This window comes from Prionailurus viverrinus, chromosome D4 (assembly GCF_022837055.1).
Source record: "Prionailurus viverrinus isolate Anna chromosome D4, UM_Priviv_1.0, whole genome shotgun sequence".
In the NCBI taxonomy this organism is placed as follows: Eukaryota; Metazoa; Chordata; class Mammalia; order Carnivora; family Felidae; genus Prionailurus; species Prionailurus viverrinus.
The window spans coordinates 47,881,480-47,903,311 of record NC_062573.1 but is presented as its reverse complement, the minus strand read 5'-3'; the positions used below and the strand labels follow the sequence as shown (position 1 = coordinate 47,903,311).

General features: G+C 40.3%; 1 protein-coding gene across 8 annotated transcripts in view; it reads right to left on the bottom strand.

The window, feature by feature from the left end:
- FREM1 (FRAS1 related extracellular matrix 1) overlaps positions 1-21,832 on the bottom strand; it is a 285,770-nt gene that overhangs the window by 88,195 nt on the left and 175,743 nt on the right. For all 8 annotated transcript variants that reach the window (XM_047830267.1, XM_047830262.1, XM_047830266.1 and 5 more), the window contains 5 exons: positions 17,749-17,957; positions 14,697-14,790; positions 11,541-11,793; positions 6,125-6,319; positions 4,863-5,048 (listed from right to left, as the gene is read on the bottom strand). In XM_047830267.1, coding sequence (XP_047686223.1) covers positions 4,863-5,048; positions 6,125-6,319; positions 11,541-11,793; positions 14,697-14,790; positions 17,749-17,957 — 937 coding nt within the window. The remainder of the gene's footprint in view (positions 1-4,862; positions 5,049-6,124; positions 6,320-11,540; positions 11,794-14,696; positions 14,791-17,748; positions 17,958-21,832) is intronic.

The window sequence follows — 21,832 nt, the reverse complement described above, 5'->3', positions numbered from 1 at the left end:
AATGTCAAGAGTTCACCACCTATGTTTCCTTCTAGGAGCTTTATGATTTAAGGTTTTACATCCAAGTATTTAATCTATTTTGAGTTTTTTGTTTTTTGTTGTTGTTTGTTTGTTGCATGGCATAAGACAGTGGTTCGTTTTCATTCTTTTGCATGAGGCTGTCCAGTTTTCCCAACACCATTTACTGTCCTTTTCTCAGTGTATATTCTTGGCTCCTTTGTCATAAATTAAATGACCACATATGCATGGACTTACTTCTTCAAAAAAAATTTTTTATGTTTATTCATTTTTGAGAGAGAGAGAGAATACAAGCAGGGGAGGGGAAGAGAGAGAGGGAGATACAGAATCCAAAGCAGGCTCCAGGCTCTGAACTGTCAGCACAGAGCCCAACACAGGGCTCAAACCCATGAACCATGAGATCATGACTTGAGCCAAGGTTGGATGCCTAACCAACTAAGCCACCCAGGCACCCCTGCATGGACTTACTTCTGAGCTCTTTTATTCTGTTCTACTGATCTATATGCCTATTTTTATGCCATACTGTTTTAACACCATAGCATTTTGATTATTATAGCTTTGCAATATACTTTTAAATTAGAGAACATAATGCATCCAGCTTTATTCTTTCTCAAGATTGCTTTCGGAATTCAAGGTCTTTTGTGCTCCCATAGAAATTTTAGGATTGTTTGTTCTGTCTCTGTGAAAAATGCCATTTAAATTTTGATAGTGATTGCCTTCAAAGTTATAGATGGCTTCGGGTAGTACCGACATTTTAACAACATTAACACTTTTGATACATGAATATATCTTTCCATTTGCTTATGTCTTTTTTAATTTCTTCCATCAAGACATCAATTCTATGTCTTATAGTTTTTGGTATATAAATTTTTCACTTCCTTGTTTGATTTTATTCTTAAGTATTTCATTGTTTTCAATTCTATTGTGAATGAAATTATTTGCTTTTTCAATAGTTCATCATTAGTATATAGAAATACAACCGATTTTTTAATGTTGTTTTTGTATCCTAAAACTTGACTTATTTTGTTGACTTGTTCTAATAGTTTTTTGGTGAAATCTTTTTTTAAAATTTTTTTCAAATTTAATTATTCATTTTTGAAAGAGACAGACAGACAGAGAGCCCCCATGCAAGAGTAGGGGAGAGGCAGAAGGAGAGACAGAGAGAGAGAATCCCAAGCAGGCTCCACAGTGTCAATGCAGAGCCCGTCATAGGGCTTGAAACGATTAACTGTGAGATCATGACATAAGCTGAAATCCACTGAGCCACCCAGGCACCCCTTAGTAAAATCTTGAGAAATTTCTACATGTGATATCATATAATCTGCAAAAGGAGACAATTTTACTTCTTCTTTCTTACTTGGATACCTTTTATTTCCTTTTCTTGTCTCATTATCCTGGCTAGGACTTTCAGCACTATGTTGACTAAGAATGATAAGAGTGGGCATACTTGTTTTTGTCCTCATCTTGGAAGCAAAGCTTTTAACCATTTAGAGTATGCTGCCACTTGTGAATTTGCCATATATGACCTTTATTACATTGGGGTATATACCTTCTTACCGAATTTGTTGATAGTTTTTATCATAAACATTGTTGAATTTTGTCAAATGCTTTTTCTGTATCTATAGAGATGATCATAGACTTTTAGTCTATCAATTTGGTGTATCACATTTATTGATTTACATATGCTGACCATCCTTGCATCCCAGGTAGAATTCCCACTTGATCCTTTTAATGTACCATTTCATGTAAGGTGTATGATCCTTTTAATGTACCATTGAATTCAGTTTGTCAATATTTTCTGATGAATTTTTACATCTACATTCTTCAGGGATTGGTCTATGGTTTTCTTACAGTATCCTTACCTGGCTTTGGTATCAGGGTAATGCTGGTCTTATAAAATGAGTTGGGGAGTTTTTCCTCATATTCAATGTTTTGCAAGAGTGTGGGAAGAAATAGTGTTAATTCTCCTTTAAAAGTTCGATAGAACCTGCAAAAACATCTGGTCCTGGTCTTTTCTTTCTCAGGAGGTTTTGGATTACTGATTAAATCTCCTTACTTATTATAGGTCTATTCAGGGTTTCTAGTTCATCATGACTGAGATTTGGTAAGTTGTATGTTTCTAGGAATTTATCCATTTCTCTCAGATTGTCTAATTTGTTGATGTATGGTTGTTCCTAGTAGCCTCTTCTGATCCTTTGTATAACTGTGGTATCAGTTGTAATATCTCTTCTTTCATTTCAAATTTTGAGTCCTCTCTTTTTCAGGGCAAGTCTAGGTAAAGATTTGCCAATTTTGTTTATCTTTTTAAAAGACCATATCCTAGTTTCATTAATGTATTGTTTCTATTGTTTTTCTGGTCTCGATTTCATTTATTTCTACTATCTCCTTCTATCTCCTTCTTTGCTATCTCCTTCTTTTTGCTAATTGGGCTTCTTTTTTTTTTTTATTTTTTTTAACATTTATTTATTTTTGAGACAGAGAGACAGAGCATGAACGGGGGAGGGGCAGAGAGAGAGGGAGACACAGAATCGGAAGCAGGCTCCAGGCTCTGGGCCATCAGCCCAGAGCCTGATGCGGGGCTCGAACTCACGGACCGCAAGATCGTGACCTGAGCTGAAGTCGGACGCTCAACCGACTGAGCCACCCAGGCGCCCCTTGCTAATTGGGCTTCTTTTGTTCTTGTTTTTCTAGTTCCATGAGTTATAAAGTTATGTTGTTTATTTGAGATAATGTTTTAATGTAGGCCCTATCACTATAAATTTTCTTCTTTGCACTGCTTTCGCTGCATCTCATATATTCTGGTATGTTGTGTTTCCATTGTTGTTTGTTTCAAGATTTTTAAAATTTCTTTTTCTTCCAGTTGTATTGAAAAATAATTGACATACATCACTGCATAAATTTAAGGTGTAGAGCACGATGGTTTGATTTATATATATTGTGAAATGATTACCTCAATAGGTTCAGCTAACATTCATCTCTTCATATAGATACAGTTTTAACAGAAAGAAAGAAAGAAAAAGGGGCACCTGGCTGGCTCCATTGGTACATTATGAGACTCTTGATCTTGGGGTTGTAAGTTCGAGCCCCACTTGGGGTGTAGAGATTACTTAAAAATAAAATCCTTCAAAAAAAGAGAAAAGAAAGGGAAAAAATTTTCCTTATGATGAGAAATCGTAGGATTTTTTACTTTTACTTTTTCTGAAGCTTATTTATGTATTTATTTGAGACAGACAGAATGAGCACAAGTGGGGGAGGGGCAGAGAGAGAGGGAGGGAGAGAGAGAAAAAAAAAATCCCAAGCAGGTTCAATCAGTGCTCAGAGCCCGTCATGGGGCTTGAGCTCACAAAACCGTAAGATCACAAGCTGAGTTGCAATCAGGAGTCAGATGTGTAACTGACTGAGCCACACAGACACCCCAGGATTTTTTAAAAATTTTATCCTTGAACCATTGGTTGTTCGGGAGTGTCTTAATTTACACATATTTGTGAATTTTCTAGTTTTCCTCCTGTTACTGATTTTAATTTCATACCATTGTGGTCAGAAAAGATACTTGGTATGACTTCAGTCTTTCAAAATTGTCTAAGAGTTGTTTTGTGACACATCGGGTGATAGAATATACCGTGTATGTCTATTGGGTTCATTTGCTCTAATGTACAGTTTAAGTCCACTGTGTCCTTGTTGATTTTTCATCCAGGCGATCTATCCATTGTTGAAAGTGGGGGACGTCAGTACCCAAGTATTATTATTGTATTGTTGTCATTACTTCCTTCAGATCTGTTAGTATTTGCTCAATATATTTAGGTGCTCCAACGTTGTATGCATATAAATTTATAATTGTTATATTCTCCTGATGAATTTACCCTATTATCATTTTACAGTGACCTTCTTTGTCTCTTGCTACAGTTTGGATTTAAAGTCTATTTTCTCTTTTGTAAGTACCCCTGCTGTCTTTTGGTTTCCATTTGCATGGGATATCTTTGTTCATCCCTTCATTTTGAGCCTATATGTGTCCTTGAAGCTGAACTTAGCCTCTTGCAAGCGGCATGTAGTTGGGTCTTGTTTTTTTCTATCCATTCAGTCACTCTATTAATGTTTTTGTTTTAGTTGTTATTGTCTGAAATACAAGAGCTATTTAAATATCTGAGATACATTCCGTTTTCAGAATTAAAGTCCTCACCTTCAACATCTCAGGCTCACTCTCTCTCTCTGTTACACCCATGATACGTGTCCTGATCTTTTCTGCCATTGTCTTTTAAAAGTGCTAAAAGGTTAGGAGAATGAGACCTGTGAGCTCCACCAGATTTATGATATCACAGTATTCTTGGTTGCTATGAAGGTCTTTTAAAACATTCCTTCTGGGGCGCCTGGGTGGCTCAGTCGGTTGAGCGTCCGACTTCAGCTCAGGTCACGATCTCGCGGTCCGTGAGTTCGAGCCCCGTGTCGTGCTCTGGGCTGATGGCTCAGAGCCTGGAGCCTGTTTTGGATTCTGTGTCTCTCTCTCTCTCTCTGCCCCTCCCCCATTCATGCTCTGTCTCTCTCTGTCTCAAAAATAAATAAACATTAAAAAAAATTTAAAACATTCCTTCTTCAGTACTTATTCTTATAGTTTTCCTATGTGACATTTCCACTTACTTTGAAGTAAACTCCCATACATAAGGAAATTCAAAACAGAAAATTAAGATAAAAAGAATAATTTTCAAAAATATCAGCTATAATAATAATTCCTTGAACGTATACAGTGCTTTGAACAATTTTGAAGTCCTTACGCAGTCGGTAAGCATGATTTGGCGAGTCAGATACATAGACATAGGCAAGTGACTGCTAGCCACGAAGCCATGACTTACCTATGCTTATGCCCATATTGCTTTTTTCAAAACCTGCAGAAGGAAGAGTGTTTTCAAGGTAGCCAAACTGGGGAAGAGAAACCAAAACAACTTCCAAGTCATCCGCTGCAGTGTCAGGGTCAGTGGCGGACAAATGGTTAATGGTAATGGCTGCTGAGAAACCCTCATCTACAACGAACATGGTACCTGCATACAAATAATAACACAATTATGACTTAGTGTGAAATCCCCTAATCAGAATAGTGAAGACAAAAGGGAGTGATTGTAATTCCAATTCAGAGAAGCCTCCCATGTGCAAATATGCTTCCATGGGAGATGTTCATTTCCTCTGGCATAATTTCTCCTTACAGTGAAAATATTCGGGGGTAATGGGTGGAATTTAATTTGACTTATGGAATTATATTTTTTTCTTGTACAAGCAAGCCAGACAATAATGGAAAGACAGCAGAAATGCTAAATGCTCTAGTACAGCCCTTTAGTCATTCTCAAGGAACTCTGATTTCCCTTGTGTCTCTATAGAAGTGACAAATGAAAATAAGAATTGCCAAACTGTTTTAATGATAAGCCACTAAATGTAGTTTATGTACTCTTCAAGATCAGTTGGTACCTCTGTTTGTCAGAGCGTTAATTGCCTGCAAGCTATTATGAATTACTCATAACGAACATTTTTTCCATGCCTTGGTGCTTAATTATTCTGCAGGGATAAAGCTTCCTTTCCAGAACATTGCTTGGGAGATAGTTTGCAAATTACAATAACATCCATACATATGCTCGTATTTTTTTTCTAAGCAACAGAACATATACATAATGTCTATGAAGCGATGACTTTCTAAAAAGCAAATAAGGTTAAATGTATATAAATGGTCTCTCTGGTATTTTCATTCTGTTCTAATAGAAATTATTATGGAGAAAATAAATTACTCTCTCTCCAGCAGACAAATGATATTTCCCCATGTGAAATAAAGCCAGAATATTTGAGGATTCCAATGTTGTCCTGATCCCAACACACACACACACAAACACACACACACATACTTGCACTCTCTCTCCACACAGAATTACCTAAATTTTGAAACAAATAAATTCCTTTGCCCTGCAATCTTTTATACGCTTTGAGTTTTCCACAAATTTGCATTGAGGCAATTATCATAGGCAATTCTGTAGTTTATTTTAACTATAATTCAAGTGCATATTATTTCACTAAACCACAGTTATGACACTAGGTGAGATGTTAGAACTTTAATAGAAGAAAACATTGTCACCTATTGCAATTGAAGGTGATTGGTTGTCCACTGGGTGTACTGTGATGTTGAGGTCATACACTGGAAAGGACTCATGAAGAGGAACAGATGGATGAGGCCCATTGTAGCAACAGCCATTCACATAAGGACCAGCTTCTCCATCCGAAACCACCAATGTAATGGTATCATAACAAGGCGCCAGGCCAATCTCACCACCTGGAAAACACACCGTCGCTGAAACCTGACTTTGTAAAAAACACAGAATACTAAGATGAAATCGACCTACACCTCTTCCACAAGCATAGAATGGCAAAGAAAGGAGCTTATGTGGCTACAATATAAAACCCAATTTTACCACTAGGAAATTAAATAGTCGTGAAAATAATGAAAAAATGCTTGCCCATCTGTTGCCTCTAGTGAAATCTCTGCCAGCCCTCTATCACCATATGGAGGGGCAAAAAGGGGCTCACAAGGGTCTGACCGTTCACAAAGGAACATGGGAGAGGCACAAAGCTTGACTAGGGAAGGTTTCATTCTTCCTTCATAAGTGTTTAGCGATAGGACCCACCTCAGGGAGAGCAGAAGGCACGCACCCCCGTCCTTCCAAGTGCATTGTCTTCCCATTTACATTAACTACCTTAAGTGAACACACATCACCCACACCACAGTTATGAGAAACAGAAGCTGGGAAGGCGAAATAGAAAGATAATCCACATTTTTGTCGTTTTAGTATTTTCCCCATTATATAATAGCCAAGGTGCTAACAAAATAGCAACGTGACATGGCATAGAAGTTGCATTTATTTTTGTTTCCCCTTTTACTCTTTAGGGCTTATGCTCATGGGATTTAAAATGGCCCCAACTTGGGGCACCTGGGTGTCTCAGTTGATTAAGCATCTGACTCTGGATTTGGCTCAGGTCATGATCTCACGGTCATGGGCACTGGGCGTGGAGCCTGCTTAAGAGTCTCTCTTTCCCTCTCCTTCTGCCCCTCCCCTGCTCACGTGTGTGCATGCTCTCTCTCTCAATAAAAAATTAATAAAAATTGAAAGGTAAACAAAATGGCCCCCAACGTAAGCAGTGGGAGAAAGAAGGAAAGAAACGTCAGGATTTGATAGTTTATCAGTAAACCAGCCAATCTGCTCTTGGGTTACTAACCAGCAGCACAAAGATAGAAGCACTCACTATCCAGGGGACAGAAAAGTTCTGCAGAAGTGCTTTTGGTAATTCTCATGCTTCACACTGAAAGTGCCATGAGGGACGCAAACGTTGGAAGTTTTGATGAGACTGGCACACAAAAGACCAGGGACATCGTCTATTTTCACAAGACACATTGGTCAAATTTACACAATACTGTGCTTGGCATTATTCTACCTGCTTAAAATAATGAAAGGAAAATCAAGAGATGATATTATTGAGCCACCAAATGATTAAAGGATGAGACAGCGAGGCTTAGAAGAAAAAACAGAGTTGAAGTTGAGAGAATTAGAATTAAATAATCAGCTTTAACTTTAGAAGCAGCAAAAATTAAGATGCCTCTCATATATTCATATTTACACAAACATAAATGGGCATAAAGCTTATCTATTCTTCATTCACTTGATAAATATATATTTAGTGCCTCGCATCTGATAATTAGTAGGCTGGGTGCTCCAGCAGAGAATCAGGCAGACATTTGGAAAATGTCAGGCGGTTCAAAAGAATGTCAAATGTCAAAAGACCTTTTATGGGTCAGGCACTGACACAATCTAATGGTAGAGAAAGAAATGTAGTGGATCATTGATGTGTATATGTATTAAGAGGAGCCATATGAAATCGCCACTATTAAGTCCAGTTAAATGGAAAATTCACGTATCTCAGCCTGAATATGTATGGGGGGCTGAGAGAGAAGAAGATGAAAGTATTGGCTGACAGTAGCACGGGGGCAAGGCACACATGGCAAGGAAAGTCAGGGAAGTTTTTCTAGATGGCTCTGCTGGCTTTATACCACGCATTAAATGATAATTACTTTACCAGGCAGATGAGGCAAAGAATTGACATGGGGGAATGAGAACCTGCAGGAAGAGAAGGGGAAAAATCGTTCTAGGAAGAGTAGAGAGCTTTAAAAAAAAAAAAAAAGGAAACATGGTACCTTCCATAACTGTAATTTCGATATAGTGGAAGCTTAGGTACATTTACAGAAAAGCTGAAAAAGCAGGCTGAACATCTAGTCACAAAAAAGGCTACAACATGGATGGCCAAGTCTCTACTTTGAATGGAGTACAGTCTAAGGACAGGATTTATACTTCGAACTGTTAACTGTGGCGTTATTCAAAAAAACATTTTAAGTCCGTTTATTCATTTTGAGAAAGAGAGAAATATGCACAAGTGAGGGAGGGGCAGAGAGAAGGAGAGACAGAATCCCAAGAAGGCTCTCTACCACCAGCGCAGAACGCCATGCGGGGCTTGAACTCACAAACCATGACCTGAGCACAGATCAAGAGCCGGATGCTTAACTGACTGCACCACCCAGGCAGCCCTAAAAAAATTGTTTTAAAGACTTCATGTTTAATGTTGGGAGAATAGTAAATTAATCATGTAATTTTATATCATAAGATATTATTCAATTACTAAAACTTACATTTACAATAACTTTATAACATTTAATAAATATTTTAATAAACATGTTAGCTGATAATCTCAATGAAAAATGTAGTCAATAAAACTACACACACATGATTGCAACTATGTTAAAAATTATGATTAGAAAAAAGAAAACAAAGTACTGAAATGTTAACAGTGATCATCTCTGAGAGGTAAATAGGAGATCTTTCAAAACCTCATTATGCTTTTCCATACTTTCCAAGTTTTTTGAAATGAGCATGTAGTATTATTTTCATACTCATGGAGAGCAAATAATATTGGTGACAAGATTATCTTCAGGTGGCCTTTATAATCAACATATAGAGGCAAGCACAGAACACAGAAATTTCAGGTCCTGTAGTCTTTCCCACGCAGTGCTAAATTACTACCAATTGAATAATTGGGTGAACATTACAAAGAAACATCATTCAAATAATCAACCATCTTTTGAATTGGCAGTATTTCTCCCAATTTAGTAACATAACCCCAATACAACAACAAAAAACATCTATCTTTAGTAATTTGCCTAGTGTCCTAGTAGGTCTCATGAAAAAAAATTAGTTCACAGTCCCTTACGTGGCCATCATACCAGAAGAGATTTATAAATACGTAAACTGTTGTTCAGCACTTAGAGCAAGGCACTGGCAGAAAAGACAGATTCATAGCACCCCGAATTATGTATGCATGTGCCTGCCATAAATGTTAAAATTATGTGAAACTCAATAGACGTTGGGCTTTGGCCCCTTTTCTGCCCATCTATATGAGATCTATTGGGGAAATCAAAATGAAGCACCTACCTGTGGACTCTTGAGAGACATCGAACATGTGGACTATGTTCCCCAGGACAAGGACATGACCAGTGAAACCCTTCCCAAGACTAAACACACTTAAGAAGATAAGGAGAGGAGTGCCCAGGTAGCTCAGTCTGTTAAGCACCTGACTCTGGTTCAGGTCATGATCTCATGGTTTGTGGGTTTGAGCCCTATGTCGGGCTCCGTGCTGACAGCTCAGAGCCTGGAGTTTGCTTTGGATTCTGTGTCTCCCTCTCTCTCTGCCTTTCCCCTGCTTGTTCTCTCTCTCTCTCTCTCTCTCTCTCTCTCTCTCTCTCTTGCTTTCTCAAAGTTAAGTGAACATTAAAAAAAGAAGAAGATAAAGAGATACCATTTTTTAAAAAGATGTCTGGGGGCTCCTGGATGGCTAAGCATCTGATTTTGGCTCATGTCATGATCTCACGGTTCAGGAGTTCGAGCCCCTCATCAGACTCTGTGCTGGCAACTCAGAGCCTGGAGCCTGCTTCGGATTCTGTCTCCCTCTCTCTCTGCCTCTGCCCTGCTCACGCTTTGTCTCTCTCTCTCTCTCTCTCTCTCTCTCTCTCTCTGTCCCCAGAATAAATAAAACATTAAAATTTTTTTTAAAAATATTATTTCACAATATTCCCCCACTTCCAAATAAATCCTTACCTATCTCAATCCCCCCACCCCAAGTTCCCACTCCCACGCGTTGCTTGTATTCCCCATGTTCTTTCAAATAAGAAAATGATCTGAATCCTGATACCCCTTATTCTCTCTACCACTCACCTGGCCTTATCTACCCATCATGCTTCCCCATGGAATCCACAGATGACAGTGGCGTATGGATGAGTACACATGAAATTGTAGCAGAGTGCGATAAAAGGCAACCAGAGGAAATATGCAGTGTTATTACTGAGGAGGTGCCCTCAACCCAGAGATCAGAAGACATGCTAGGGGCAACGACTAATGAGGTACCGATATGTGACACTATCATCTTTGCACGTGAGTGGGTCTGTCTATCTATTTAAATTAAAAGTCCTTCACAGCTGAGTCTGGATTATACTCCTTTGTAGCCCAAAATGCCTAGCACCATGCCTTGCAGATAACAGACCCTGAATTCATAGTTTCTCCATTTGAACATTGTACATGAGGAACAAATGCTACCTGGGTAACAATATAACGTGATGCCGGAAATGAAAGCACGAGGCTAATAAACAAGCGTTTACTGCATCACTAATTTGGGTCCATCACTCTGTAGTGCTGTGGGTGTCACACAAAGCGTAAGATATCACCTTGGCTTTTCAGGAACTCAAAAGGCAGACAAGTTACTTCTTAGGAGCTAGCTGGTGATCGAGTAAACTTTTAAAATTAATAATATAATTTTCTTAGGGAGCTTCCTTCAGGCATTTCTGTTATGATTTATGGGTCCCCAAGATGTGATGGTCAAAGAAAATCTTCTACAGATGGACCAAAGAGGGAATGCGGACAACCCCAGGGTGAATTGAAGGTCTGTTGGAAGCATCAAGAACAAAGCAGCAATAATACAGGCTCCTCCTCCACTCTTTGAAATTGATCGTATAACTGAGATCAGAAATCCTTCTCAATATGGTGACTCTACTTTAAAAAAAAAAATGGGATACGAGCTGCTCTTACTGCTGCTCCTTTTTAAATTTCTTTTTTTAACGTTTATTCATTTTTGAGAGACAGAGAGAGACAGAGCATGAGCAGGGAAGGGGCAGAGGGAGGGAGACCCAGAATCCGAAGCAGGCTCCAGGCTCCCAGCTGTCAGCCCAGAGCCCAACACGGGGCTTGAACTCACAAACTGTGAGATCACGACCTGAGCCGAAGTCGGACGCTCAACCGACTGAGCCACCCAGGCGCACCTGCTTCTGCTGCTGCTTCTTTTTTAATGAGAGCAAGCATGGAGACTATAAGGCTATCAGAGCCCCTGGCAAGGAGTGGCATTAAGACTCCATTCAGTTGTTGCATCCCCCCAGTCACACTGGTCACCGTGCGGTCACTCACCCGTGTGTTTGTATGTCACAGCCCCCGAGATGACATCTCCCTGAGAGAACTGATCCACTGCGACTCCAGCTTTCCTCACCAGCCCGTGCTGAGGTGCTCGGGCGATCACAAACATCAGTCTCGAGTCATCACCGTCCACATCAGTAGCAGAAATGTGTTCAGAGGTGATGACCACCTCTTCGCCCTCTGAGCAATGCATCATGGGGATGAGGTCAGCCTTGAGGAGTGGTGGCTCATCATTTACAGGGAATACCTGAGGGGAAACAACGCACGTTTTCAAAAAAAAGAAGGCAATGACAAATTGCCCAGCCGGCAAACCATAGCTCATAGTCGGAATGACAGGCATTTTCGATCTTTCAGACACACGAAACAATAGCCATGGAATTTGGCCAAGCAGCCTGTGTCTTTCCCCCATATGAACCATCTTGCAAGAAATGGCCAACATGGGAGACATTTTAGGTAGGAATGGAAGAGTATGGTTATGGTTTGGGACTCAAAGCTCTCATTTGTCTCCAGACAGACAAAATATAAATGTAATACACAGCAGTCTTCACTAAAGTCCCTATCCTCTTTTGTTAAATTCACACATATTCTAGAGGAAATTTGGTCCTTGTGGTCTGATGCATTTACACTTACCACATCAAAGTTATTTATATTTCAAATTATGTGGCGATTACAAAGCTTTCCTCCACCAACAACTCCCTGCCACCCAGGAAGTTTCCCTAAACTTACAACAAGCAGCAGCTGCATTTCGAACATTTTGAGTTAACTCTGAAACTCCATAACCATTAAATCAATCCCAGGATTCAACTAGACAAAACGTTTTTCTCTCATCATGGTGAACAACAACCTCCAAGTCGAAAGGAAAGAAGAACAATGTGGGATCACTCTGGCTCTCTGAATCTAACAGGATGATGCAGACACTCGAAAAGGCAAGCCTTTTAAATCAGAACAAAGGACACCCTGCCTCAAAGTTCACAGTCACAACTTGGTGTGTGCAGTGCACATTTAGTTATCAAGTCCAGCCTGTCGATACTTGTCAAAGCCACATTTCCTCCTCCCCTTCTTTCCACCAGGGTGATCTTTTTTAAACGTGGCTTTCATCACTCTGGTTTCTCTTCGGATTGTAAATCTCTCTCCTTTTAAAATGTGGCTTTCAGGGCTCCCAGGTGGCCCGGTCCGTTAAGCGTCCAACCCTTGGTTTTGGCTCAGATCATGATCTCATGGTTTGTGGGTTCGAGCCCCGCGTCGGGCTCTGCGCTGACAGTGCAGAGCCTGCCTCGGATTCTCTCTCTCTCCCTCTCTCTTCTCTCCTGCTCGTGCTCTCTCTTTCTCTCAAAATAAATAATAAATAAATTAATTAAAATGTGGTTTTCATCAGGTCCCCTTATAGGGACCTTCAGTGGCTTCCTAGCACTGCTCCTAGGATGCCTTAGGCCCCGTTTCATGCACGAGGGTGCCTTTGCTCCCATCGCTGGTCTTTGCATCATCTCTGCATGCTCTCTCTGCCCCGTGACTGGGTAGGCTCTGCCCCAGTGCTTTGCTTGGCTACCCTGTCCTCCAGGGTGCATGTGGATTCTTCAGGGAAAACTTCTTGAATAACTCAGATTCACTGAGAGACTTCCACCATTTACTCTCTTTCAGCATCCCATTTATTTGTAGCATACATCCAGTTTTTAACTAATTAATTATTTCAGTGATAATCATTAATGTCTGCCTTCATCTCCTGCCTATAAACTCTAACAGTCCAGAGGCATTCTTTGACATGTTCATCATCATACCCCAAGCATCTAGCATAGGAACTGGCATGTAGAAGGTACTTGGGTTTTTTTTAATGTTTATTTATTTTTGAGAGAGAGACAGACAGAGCGTGAGTGGGAGAGGGGCAGAGAGAGAGGGAGACACAGAATCCAAAGCAGGCTCCAGGCTCCGAGCTGTCAGCCCAGAGCCGGATGCAGGGCTCAAACTCATGAGCCGTGAGATCATGACCTGAGCCGAAGCTTATCAGGAAACAATATCTTTGTTCAAGTTCTCTGAGTGGATTCATTAAAGACCTTTCTTATTATTGTTCTTCACTCAATCTGATGAATGTCACCAATATATCCATGATGACCACCTGACAAAATACAAAATAGCCCCGGCTTTCAAATGGATAATAAAGCCCAAAGGCAACAGAATTTAAAACATTCTTCCTGGACAGAAAATAATCACCCATAATTGTCCAAAAATGACCTGTACTTCTGATTGGCTTCCACAAGCCATGGGCTTTTGTCCAAAACGTAGCAATAAAACAGACTATTTACACAGTCACATGAATGATTTGGGGCAAGTCACGGAAACTTCTTGAACCTAAGTTTCCTTGCCTATAAAATGGAGATAATTCCCTCTCTGTCTACGTCTTTAAAATGCTGGATGGATGTAATCATTCTTAATTACTAACTGTAAAAATAGCTGACAAACACATTGTTACCACTAATAAGAATTTCATATCACAAAGATCTGACAAAATTCAAACAGAAATAGAATTTGGTAGATAAAAGTAATGAAGAACATAATTCTTTCTCTAGACCTTCCTTTGTCACTAACTATAAATTCCTATAAATCCTATGGGTTTTGCTGTGGACTTAAGTGGTCCATCAACAGAGAAATTCAGGGGTTCCCATTAACCTTTATATGGAGATTTTTCATAATTTGTCAAAAGGGGAAAAATAATTATTTCAAACAGATCTGAGAAAGGAGTACATAGCACAGGAATTCACAAAGAGGCACCACACACAGGAAGACATGATTTCTTCCATTCGAGAAGGAAAAGGCCAGTGACACTAGCCTAACCTGGATAGGTGCTATATAAATATTTCTGAGTGTTAAAGCTCAAAAATGTTAGAATCAATTTATACACAGAATGAATTGGTTTTTAAATTAAGTATCTGGATTTGAGGTCAGGACAGTTCAATCTTTAAACGGATTGGAAAGAGAAAGCAGTATGCCCATCTCACCAATATAACTTTGCTGTCTCTTGCCTATTACCTTCAGACATTGGCTGGTATCCCCTTGCTTTGGAGTCCACATGTTTCAAGTTCTATCAGGAACTCTTCAGAGGCTTCCAAACTGGATGTTTTATTCCCATATGAACCAGGGAGGAAACTTGCTACCTACCTCAACACGTAGAACAAAGTCTGCTGAATTCGTGCCGTCTGTGACCTCCAAGAATATATTATCCTGTAGTATCTCAGATCCATCATGTCGATATCTGTGGGGATGATATTTGCCACTAGCCCCTCAAGGCCACCGTGACAGTAGGAGATGCCTGACACAAGAGCTCGTCCATGGCTTTTGCCACATAGTCAATAAATAACAAAAAACATAGCATAATCATGAAGTCACATACTCAACTACTCAAGGGTCCCTGAATGCAAAAGTTGCATATATGTGGTATATGCATTCATCATTTGCCCCCAAATCAAAATGCAGCCCTCCAAGTTGCCACCATGGCAATGGGAACCGTCTGGTGTAGTTCTGCTTACTTACCTGAAACAAGGCTGGAGCCATGGGCATTACTGAGACAGCAGTAGACAGGTAAAGGCAGGACACTGTGTGGATTCTGATGATCCCTTTCCTCCCCTATTCTTTCTGCCTGTGCTTTTGATCTGTTCAGCTCTTCTCTAAAACTCTGATCTATGAATTACTTATTGCCTGTCTCCTGCCATTTACCCTTTTCTACTTAATAGCTCTCTTCCATTTAACCTATAAAGATTTTCGAATCTCTCCAGACTTAAAAATATTTTTAGGGGTCTAGACGTGGCCCTACTTTTCTTTAATTTTCAGTCAAGTTTTGTAACAGAATCGTCTAATTCAAGACTTTCCATTTACTCTGCAGCCATTGTCGTGACACTTACCACAAGTATCTATTACTTACTTATTACTTACCACAAATTCTAAACAGCTATCGAATTGAGCCAAATTTTTAGCTTTCCAATGATTTGTTCAAGATAGGAAACAAGTCTTAGGAAATGAAATTAAAAGTTGCATAAAAATAGTAAATCGAACATTTATAACATTTACATATGAAAAAAAATCCCAGGACTAAAAGATATTTAACTCAGGACTAGTCTCACCCATACACTTGGCTAGGGACTCAGGTTGGGGATTCTATTCTAATGGTGAAGAAGGTCCACCTTTGCCCTTGGTATCCCTTCCACACCCTGTCTCCTACACTCCCTGATAATTTCAACAAAAATAGATATGTGAAAATGTACTAATCCTATCTTATCATGCTGAAACCCAGGGCCAGGAAGATCTAGGAGCGCACATCCAAACGCATGGCTGTGGAGTCAAACAAAACTTCTTTCAAAATCAGACTCCTCCATATACTAGCTGAGTGACCTCAACCTCTTTCTGCCTTAGTTTCTTCAACTATAATATGAGAATACAGCCATCTACCTTATCAGACTTTATTGCTGTGAAGATTAAATAGGAAAAAAACATAATTGCCAAGTCTATAGAAGAGCCCTTGAATTACATGTGCTGCAAATATTAGTACTTTTTTTCCTATCCATCACGCATTCCCTAGTAAGAATTACCTAAACAGAGGTCCTGTTCTAACATTTAGCTAAGAACTGAGATGTCTAAAAAAGGGAAATTTCAATGAGGATAAGAGTGAGTAGTGGAAAGAGGTCGGGATATTGGAGGCTGTGAATAAACAATTTAACTAAACTAAACTTCGGATAAAAGTTGATCTTCCTTTGCACAAATCCTAGTTCCTAGCAACTTCCAGGTGTGAAATTATGCATTTGATGCCTAATACCCTCTAAAAGGTCAAAATTCCCATTTACAACTTGAACTTATAAAGTGATAAATCAACTCGTATGTCTGTCTACCTGACCCTTGCTTTTCAGTGTCTTGCATTATTTTACAAAGAAGGCATTTTTACCAAACTTTGCAGGAAAGTTTCTTACAAAACTACATTAGGTAGAAAAAATGAAAGACCTCAAGGGGCAAGGAACTGCTGTAGGACCGTAAGGAATGAACCACTCTAATTTATCCAAAGGACACAAAAATGCTGGTTCAAAGGGGCACATGCACCCCGATGTTTACAGCAGCGCTATCGACAATAGCCAAAGTATGGAAAGAGCCCAAATATCCACTGACCGATGAATGGATAAAGATGTGTACAGTGGAATATTACTTGGCAATCAAAAAGAATGAAATCTTGCCAATTGCAACTATGTGGATGGAACTAGAGTGTATCATGCTAAGTGAAATAAGTCAGTCAGAGAAAGACAAATATCACACGATTTCACTAACATGTGGAATTTAAGCAACAAAACAGACAAACATAGGGGAAGGGAAGCAAAAATCAGATAAGAACAGAGAGAGAGACAAACCGTAAGAGACTCTTAAATACAGAGAACAAACTGAGGGTTGTTGGCAGGGTGTTGGGTGGGGGGATGGGCTACATGGGTGATGAACATTAAGGAGGGCACCTGTTGGGATGAACACTGGGTGTTATATGTAAGTGATGAATCACTAAATTCTACTCCTGAAACCATTATTACATTGTATGTTAACTAACTTGGATTTAAATAAAAAATAAATAAATTCAAAACAAGAAAGAAAGAAAGAAAGAAAGAAAGAAAGAAAGAAAGAAAGAAAGAAAGAAAGACAGACAGACACAAGCTGCTCTATCCCTAACTGTCAGAGACCCAAGAACCACTCCATGCCCTGCCTCCCTGGTGTATCCCACATATTTGACTGCAATGAAATAAAAATTTACACTAAAGATACTGATCAACAGAATTCTATCCCAGAGTTTCCAGTCTTATGAAACTGACACTCCTTAAAGCCAAGTTCAACTATGTAGTTTGGCCATATAGATTATTTCAGTCTATACTCATCCAGTTTGGTTATCACCTCTTGTGATATGTACAGTTGCAGCAAATTTAATATTCATGGTAACTAATTTCTGTGCCTCAAATATCCATAAAGTCTTTCCCACCGGTACAGCAAGCCAGATGGAAAGAAAATGTCTGGAGGGAAATTAAAATTTGTCATTTCTCGTTTTCAACTGACCCTTGAAAGTATTCACTGGCATGCTGGTACCCCACCCCCCACAAAAAATTAGAAAACTTCTTCCTCTTACTCTGCCTCACAACTGATCCAGATGAAGGCCAAAGCATGTAAAGAAAAAAAATCCAGGAAATGTTCTAACCTAACTTTTAAGGCATGGAGTTCTCCCCAAGAAAATGTGCCTCCTGGGTTTAGAGGAAATCCATCCAACTCCACCCTTCCATGCTGAGGCAGTCTCTGTAGGGAGAGGTAGATGTTGTCCAGTTGGGTATCCACATCAGAAACCAGAATGTTCTCTGTGCTGATGACGCAGTGACCTCCCTCAGCCACTCTCAGGGGGTTGGTAAATACCTAAAACGAAGGAAGAAAACATTCGAAGCCTTGTTCCATGAGATAGCCCTGAAGACAGAGCTCATTAAATAAATAGAAAACTTCCAGTACCACCTTCACAGGTCGATTAATTTTTTCAAGAATGTGGTAGGGCCGGGGGCAGGGGCAGGGGTGCCTGGGTGGCTCAGTCCATTGAGAATCCGACTTCAGCTCAGGTCATGATCTCGCGATCTCTGGGTTCCAGCTCCTGTCAGGCTCTGTGCTGACAGCTGGAGCTTGCTTAGGATTCTGTGTCCCCCCCCGCCGCCCCTCCCCCACTAACGCTCTGTCTCTGTCTTTCAAAAAATGAATAAACATTTAAAAAATTTAAAAAAAAGAATGTGGTAAAGGGGACAAGTTCATAGCTAAACATACTGGATGAAAACTACTTTTTACCAATTTTTTCCAATTCTAAGCACTGGTATAGACAAAGAAGCAAGGCAGATTCATAAACCTGAAATGGTCTACATTTCATTTACCTCGGTCCCTAAAGAGTGGAAGCAGCAATCAAATTGGTTACTGTTGGTGGTACTAAATGGAGAAAATAATAATATACATCACCAAATCCACACCCACCATTGCTGGATCTATCTATCTCTCTCTCTATATATATCTATATATATGTATCTATCTATATATCTATATCTATCTATATTTATCTATATCGATATATATATCTATATATCCCATGCTCCTCTTTTTCTTTTTTTTTTAACTAAAACGATGGTTTTTAATGAGAACCAGAGGTATGGTTACAATTACATAGTCCGACACAAAAAACCCACGAGTGATCAGAAGTTGGAAGGTTACAAAATAATGAGGGTAACACTGGGTACAAGAAGAAAAGCTGTTGCAGAACCTCAGGAGCCACGCTAATACGGCCTCTCCCTGCGATCCTGTCTGTGCTCACCCCTGGAGTCCATCTTGCCAGGGCCAAAGCCACCTCTGTGCCCACCACCCCGGCCCCCTCAGAAGCCTCCATGGTCCCCACCTGGGCCTTGGTAGCTGCCCCGATCATAGCCTCCTCTGCCACCATGACGATCGTCTCCATAGTTACCCCCCATATGAGCGGTATATATACACACACACACACACACACACACACATATATATATACATACACGTATATATACCTTTATCTAGAAAATGAACAACAATTCTATCAAATTCCCCTAGAGAAAAGAATTCGTCTCCCTTTCACCCTAAAAACTCTTAAAGACTTCGGAAATTGGTTAGAGTTTTTAAGTGTCAGTGGTAACGAGTATTTTAGAGACAGAAGTAGAGCAGGAAATTGAAGATTAGAAATTGAAGATTCCACAAGAAATATATTTGTACTAACATTAGACAAATAATTAAGCCAGAAAGATAACTTTTGATGATAGAAAAAGCTACCGTTCGATTCACAACTCACTTAAAAGCAAAAAGCAAGTTAGGGGTACCTGGGTGGCTCAGTCAGTTAAGCGTCTGACTTTGGCTCAGGTCATGATCTCACAGTTTGTGAGTTCAAGCCCCGTGTCAGACTCTGTGCTGTCAGCTCAGAGCCTGGAGCCTGTTTCCAGTTCTGTGTCTCCCTCTCTCACTGCCCTTCTCATGCTTGTTCTCTGTTTCTCTCTCAAGAATAAATAACGATTAAATTTTTTTTAAGTAAAAAGCAAGTTAGAAAGGCTTGGGATGTTTAATTACCACATTGGTACTTGGCAAGAAGTGTTCTATGGTCAAATAAGTCTCGAAAACAGTCAAGGTCAATCTTCACCTTGGAGATTTACAAGGCACATAAGCATATTCGATGTTCTGAGATCCCGCAGTAGGAAAATAGGTGAACCTTGTTTAACCCATCATTCTCCCAAATTTACATTATTCATGGAGGTAAAAGCAAGCAGATAGAGTTGGGGCACCAAGTCAAGGGCTCTGACGGTCCCCTGCAGAAGGTCTGAGCTGAGTGCCCTACCCATGTGAGGTTACAGTGTTCTCCAAGGCAACAGCCACTCTCTTCAGAGCAGCTGCTGCTCCCTGAAAGGAGAATGTTCCTGAGGAAAAAGTTGGTAAAGGGAGCAGTGGGGGCTGGGGGGGCTGGGCAGAGGAAAGGGAAGTGAGCAAGAAGTCATGGCGTCCACTCGGAGCCCTGCTCTATCCCTATGCCCAGCAGGCACAGCTGTCCCAAGGCAGCCCCCTGGATCCTGGAAGTTAGAGACCAACCATCCTGAGATAGCTGCCTCCTATTCTTCAATACACTACTGCCGCCAGGAAAGGAAAACATCCAACAAGAGACTTTTCTCCCTACAACCACTCACCCCCATCCTTCCCATATGCCATACTTCCATGTGGTCGAAACTACATTTTTACTGTTTGTAGGAGAAAGAAATAAAGGGAGTTCTTATTAAAAGAGGAATATTGGGGCACCTGAGTGGCTCAGTCAGTTAAGTGTCTGACTCTTGATCTCAGCTCAGGTCTTGATGGTGAGTTCAAGCCCCGCACTGGGCTCCACACTGAGTGTGGAGCCTACTTAAAGATAGATAGATAGATAGATAGATAGATAGATAGATAGATAGATAGAAGAAAGGAAGGAAGGAAGGAAGGAAGGAAGGAAGGAAGGAAGGAAGAGAGAGAGGAGGAAAGAGGAGTATTATTTTTGAAACCAGGTCCATGTCTGCCAGCCTCATTGATTCCTGAGTTGTATCAGTTGATACCCCAAGATGCTAATGTTTCCAGGGATATACTTTGCTACACTATATGGTTTGAAAATATATATGTATTTTAGGGCAACTTTCAAAAAAGTAAAAGCATAAGGCTAATTTGCCCAGACTCATTCATCACTAATGTTTCAGTCTCTGCCGAAACCCAGTGCTGAGGTTTTGGGGTCTTCTCATCAGCATCATATTAAGATCCCCTCGTGGTTATCATTCAACCCAGCTCTCTGTGGTATTTTCACCACTCGTGTGACTGGTTTCACTGGAGCTATTCATTTAATTTTATTTCTGATAGTCTCAGTTCTCTAAGGGACTATTTCACTTGCCCCATACACTATAGAAAAAAGACAGAAGCCACTAGGCCACGTTAGTTATGAGGATAACTATTCCATCTACCTTCAAATGAGGGAAGTGACTGTTCACTTCACTGTTTTCAGTTTTCTCCACAGATCATTCTTCTCTAGCAAGAGGTTTGGATTGCTTTGCATAAAACACTATTTCCCGGGGCGCCTGGGTGGCGCAGTCGGTTAAGCGTCCGACTTCAACCAGGTCACGATCTCGCGGTCTGTGAGTTCGAGCCCCGCGTCAGGCTCTGGGCTGATGGCTCAGAGCCTGGAGCCTGTTTCCGATTCTGTGTCTCCCTCTCTCTCTGCCCCTCCCCCGTTCATGCTCTGTCTCTCTCTATCCCAAAAATAAATAAACGTTGAAAAAAAATTAAAAAAAAACAACAACAACAACAAAAAAACACTATTTCCCTCCCCGATTGTTTTAGAAAAAGCTTTGGCTTCTTAAATGCTGGGCTATTTCAGGCATGTATCTCATACACAGGAAAGAAAGGTGTGAATAAAATCTAATCAGATTACCAGACATTCAAAACTATTTTCTTCACGGGGAACGTGATGCGGTCCCTGACAGGGAAGGGATCAAAGAATATAGTTCAGATTCTTTTGCCTTTTGTGTGAGCTCTGTGGTGCATCTTCTACCAAAAACTGCAAGTTCAGAGGCCTGAGGGGTCAGGCCAGCGATGTAAATGAGTGTACTGAGCTGGGTGAGGCCTCTGGAGACTGGAGACCAGGCCCTGTCCAACTGCTGCTGGGGATAAGTGAGTTCACTATTCCTCGAATTTCCAAATTTTCAAGAGAAGTCAGAAATCTAGGGTCGGTATGAAAC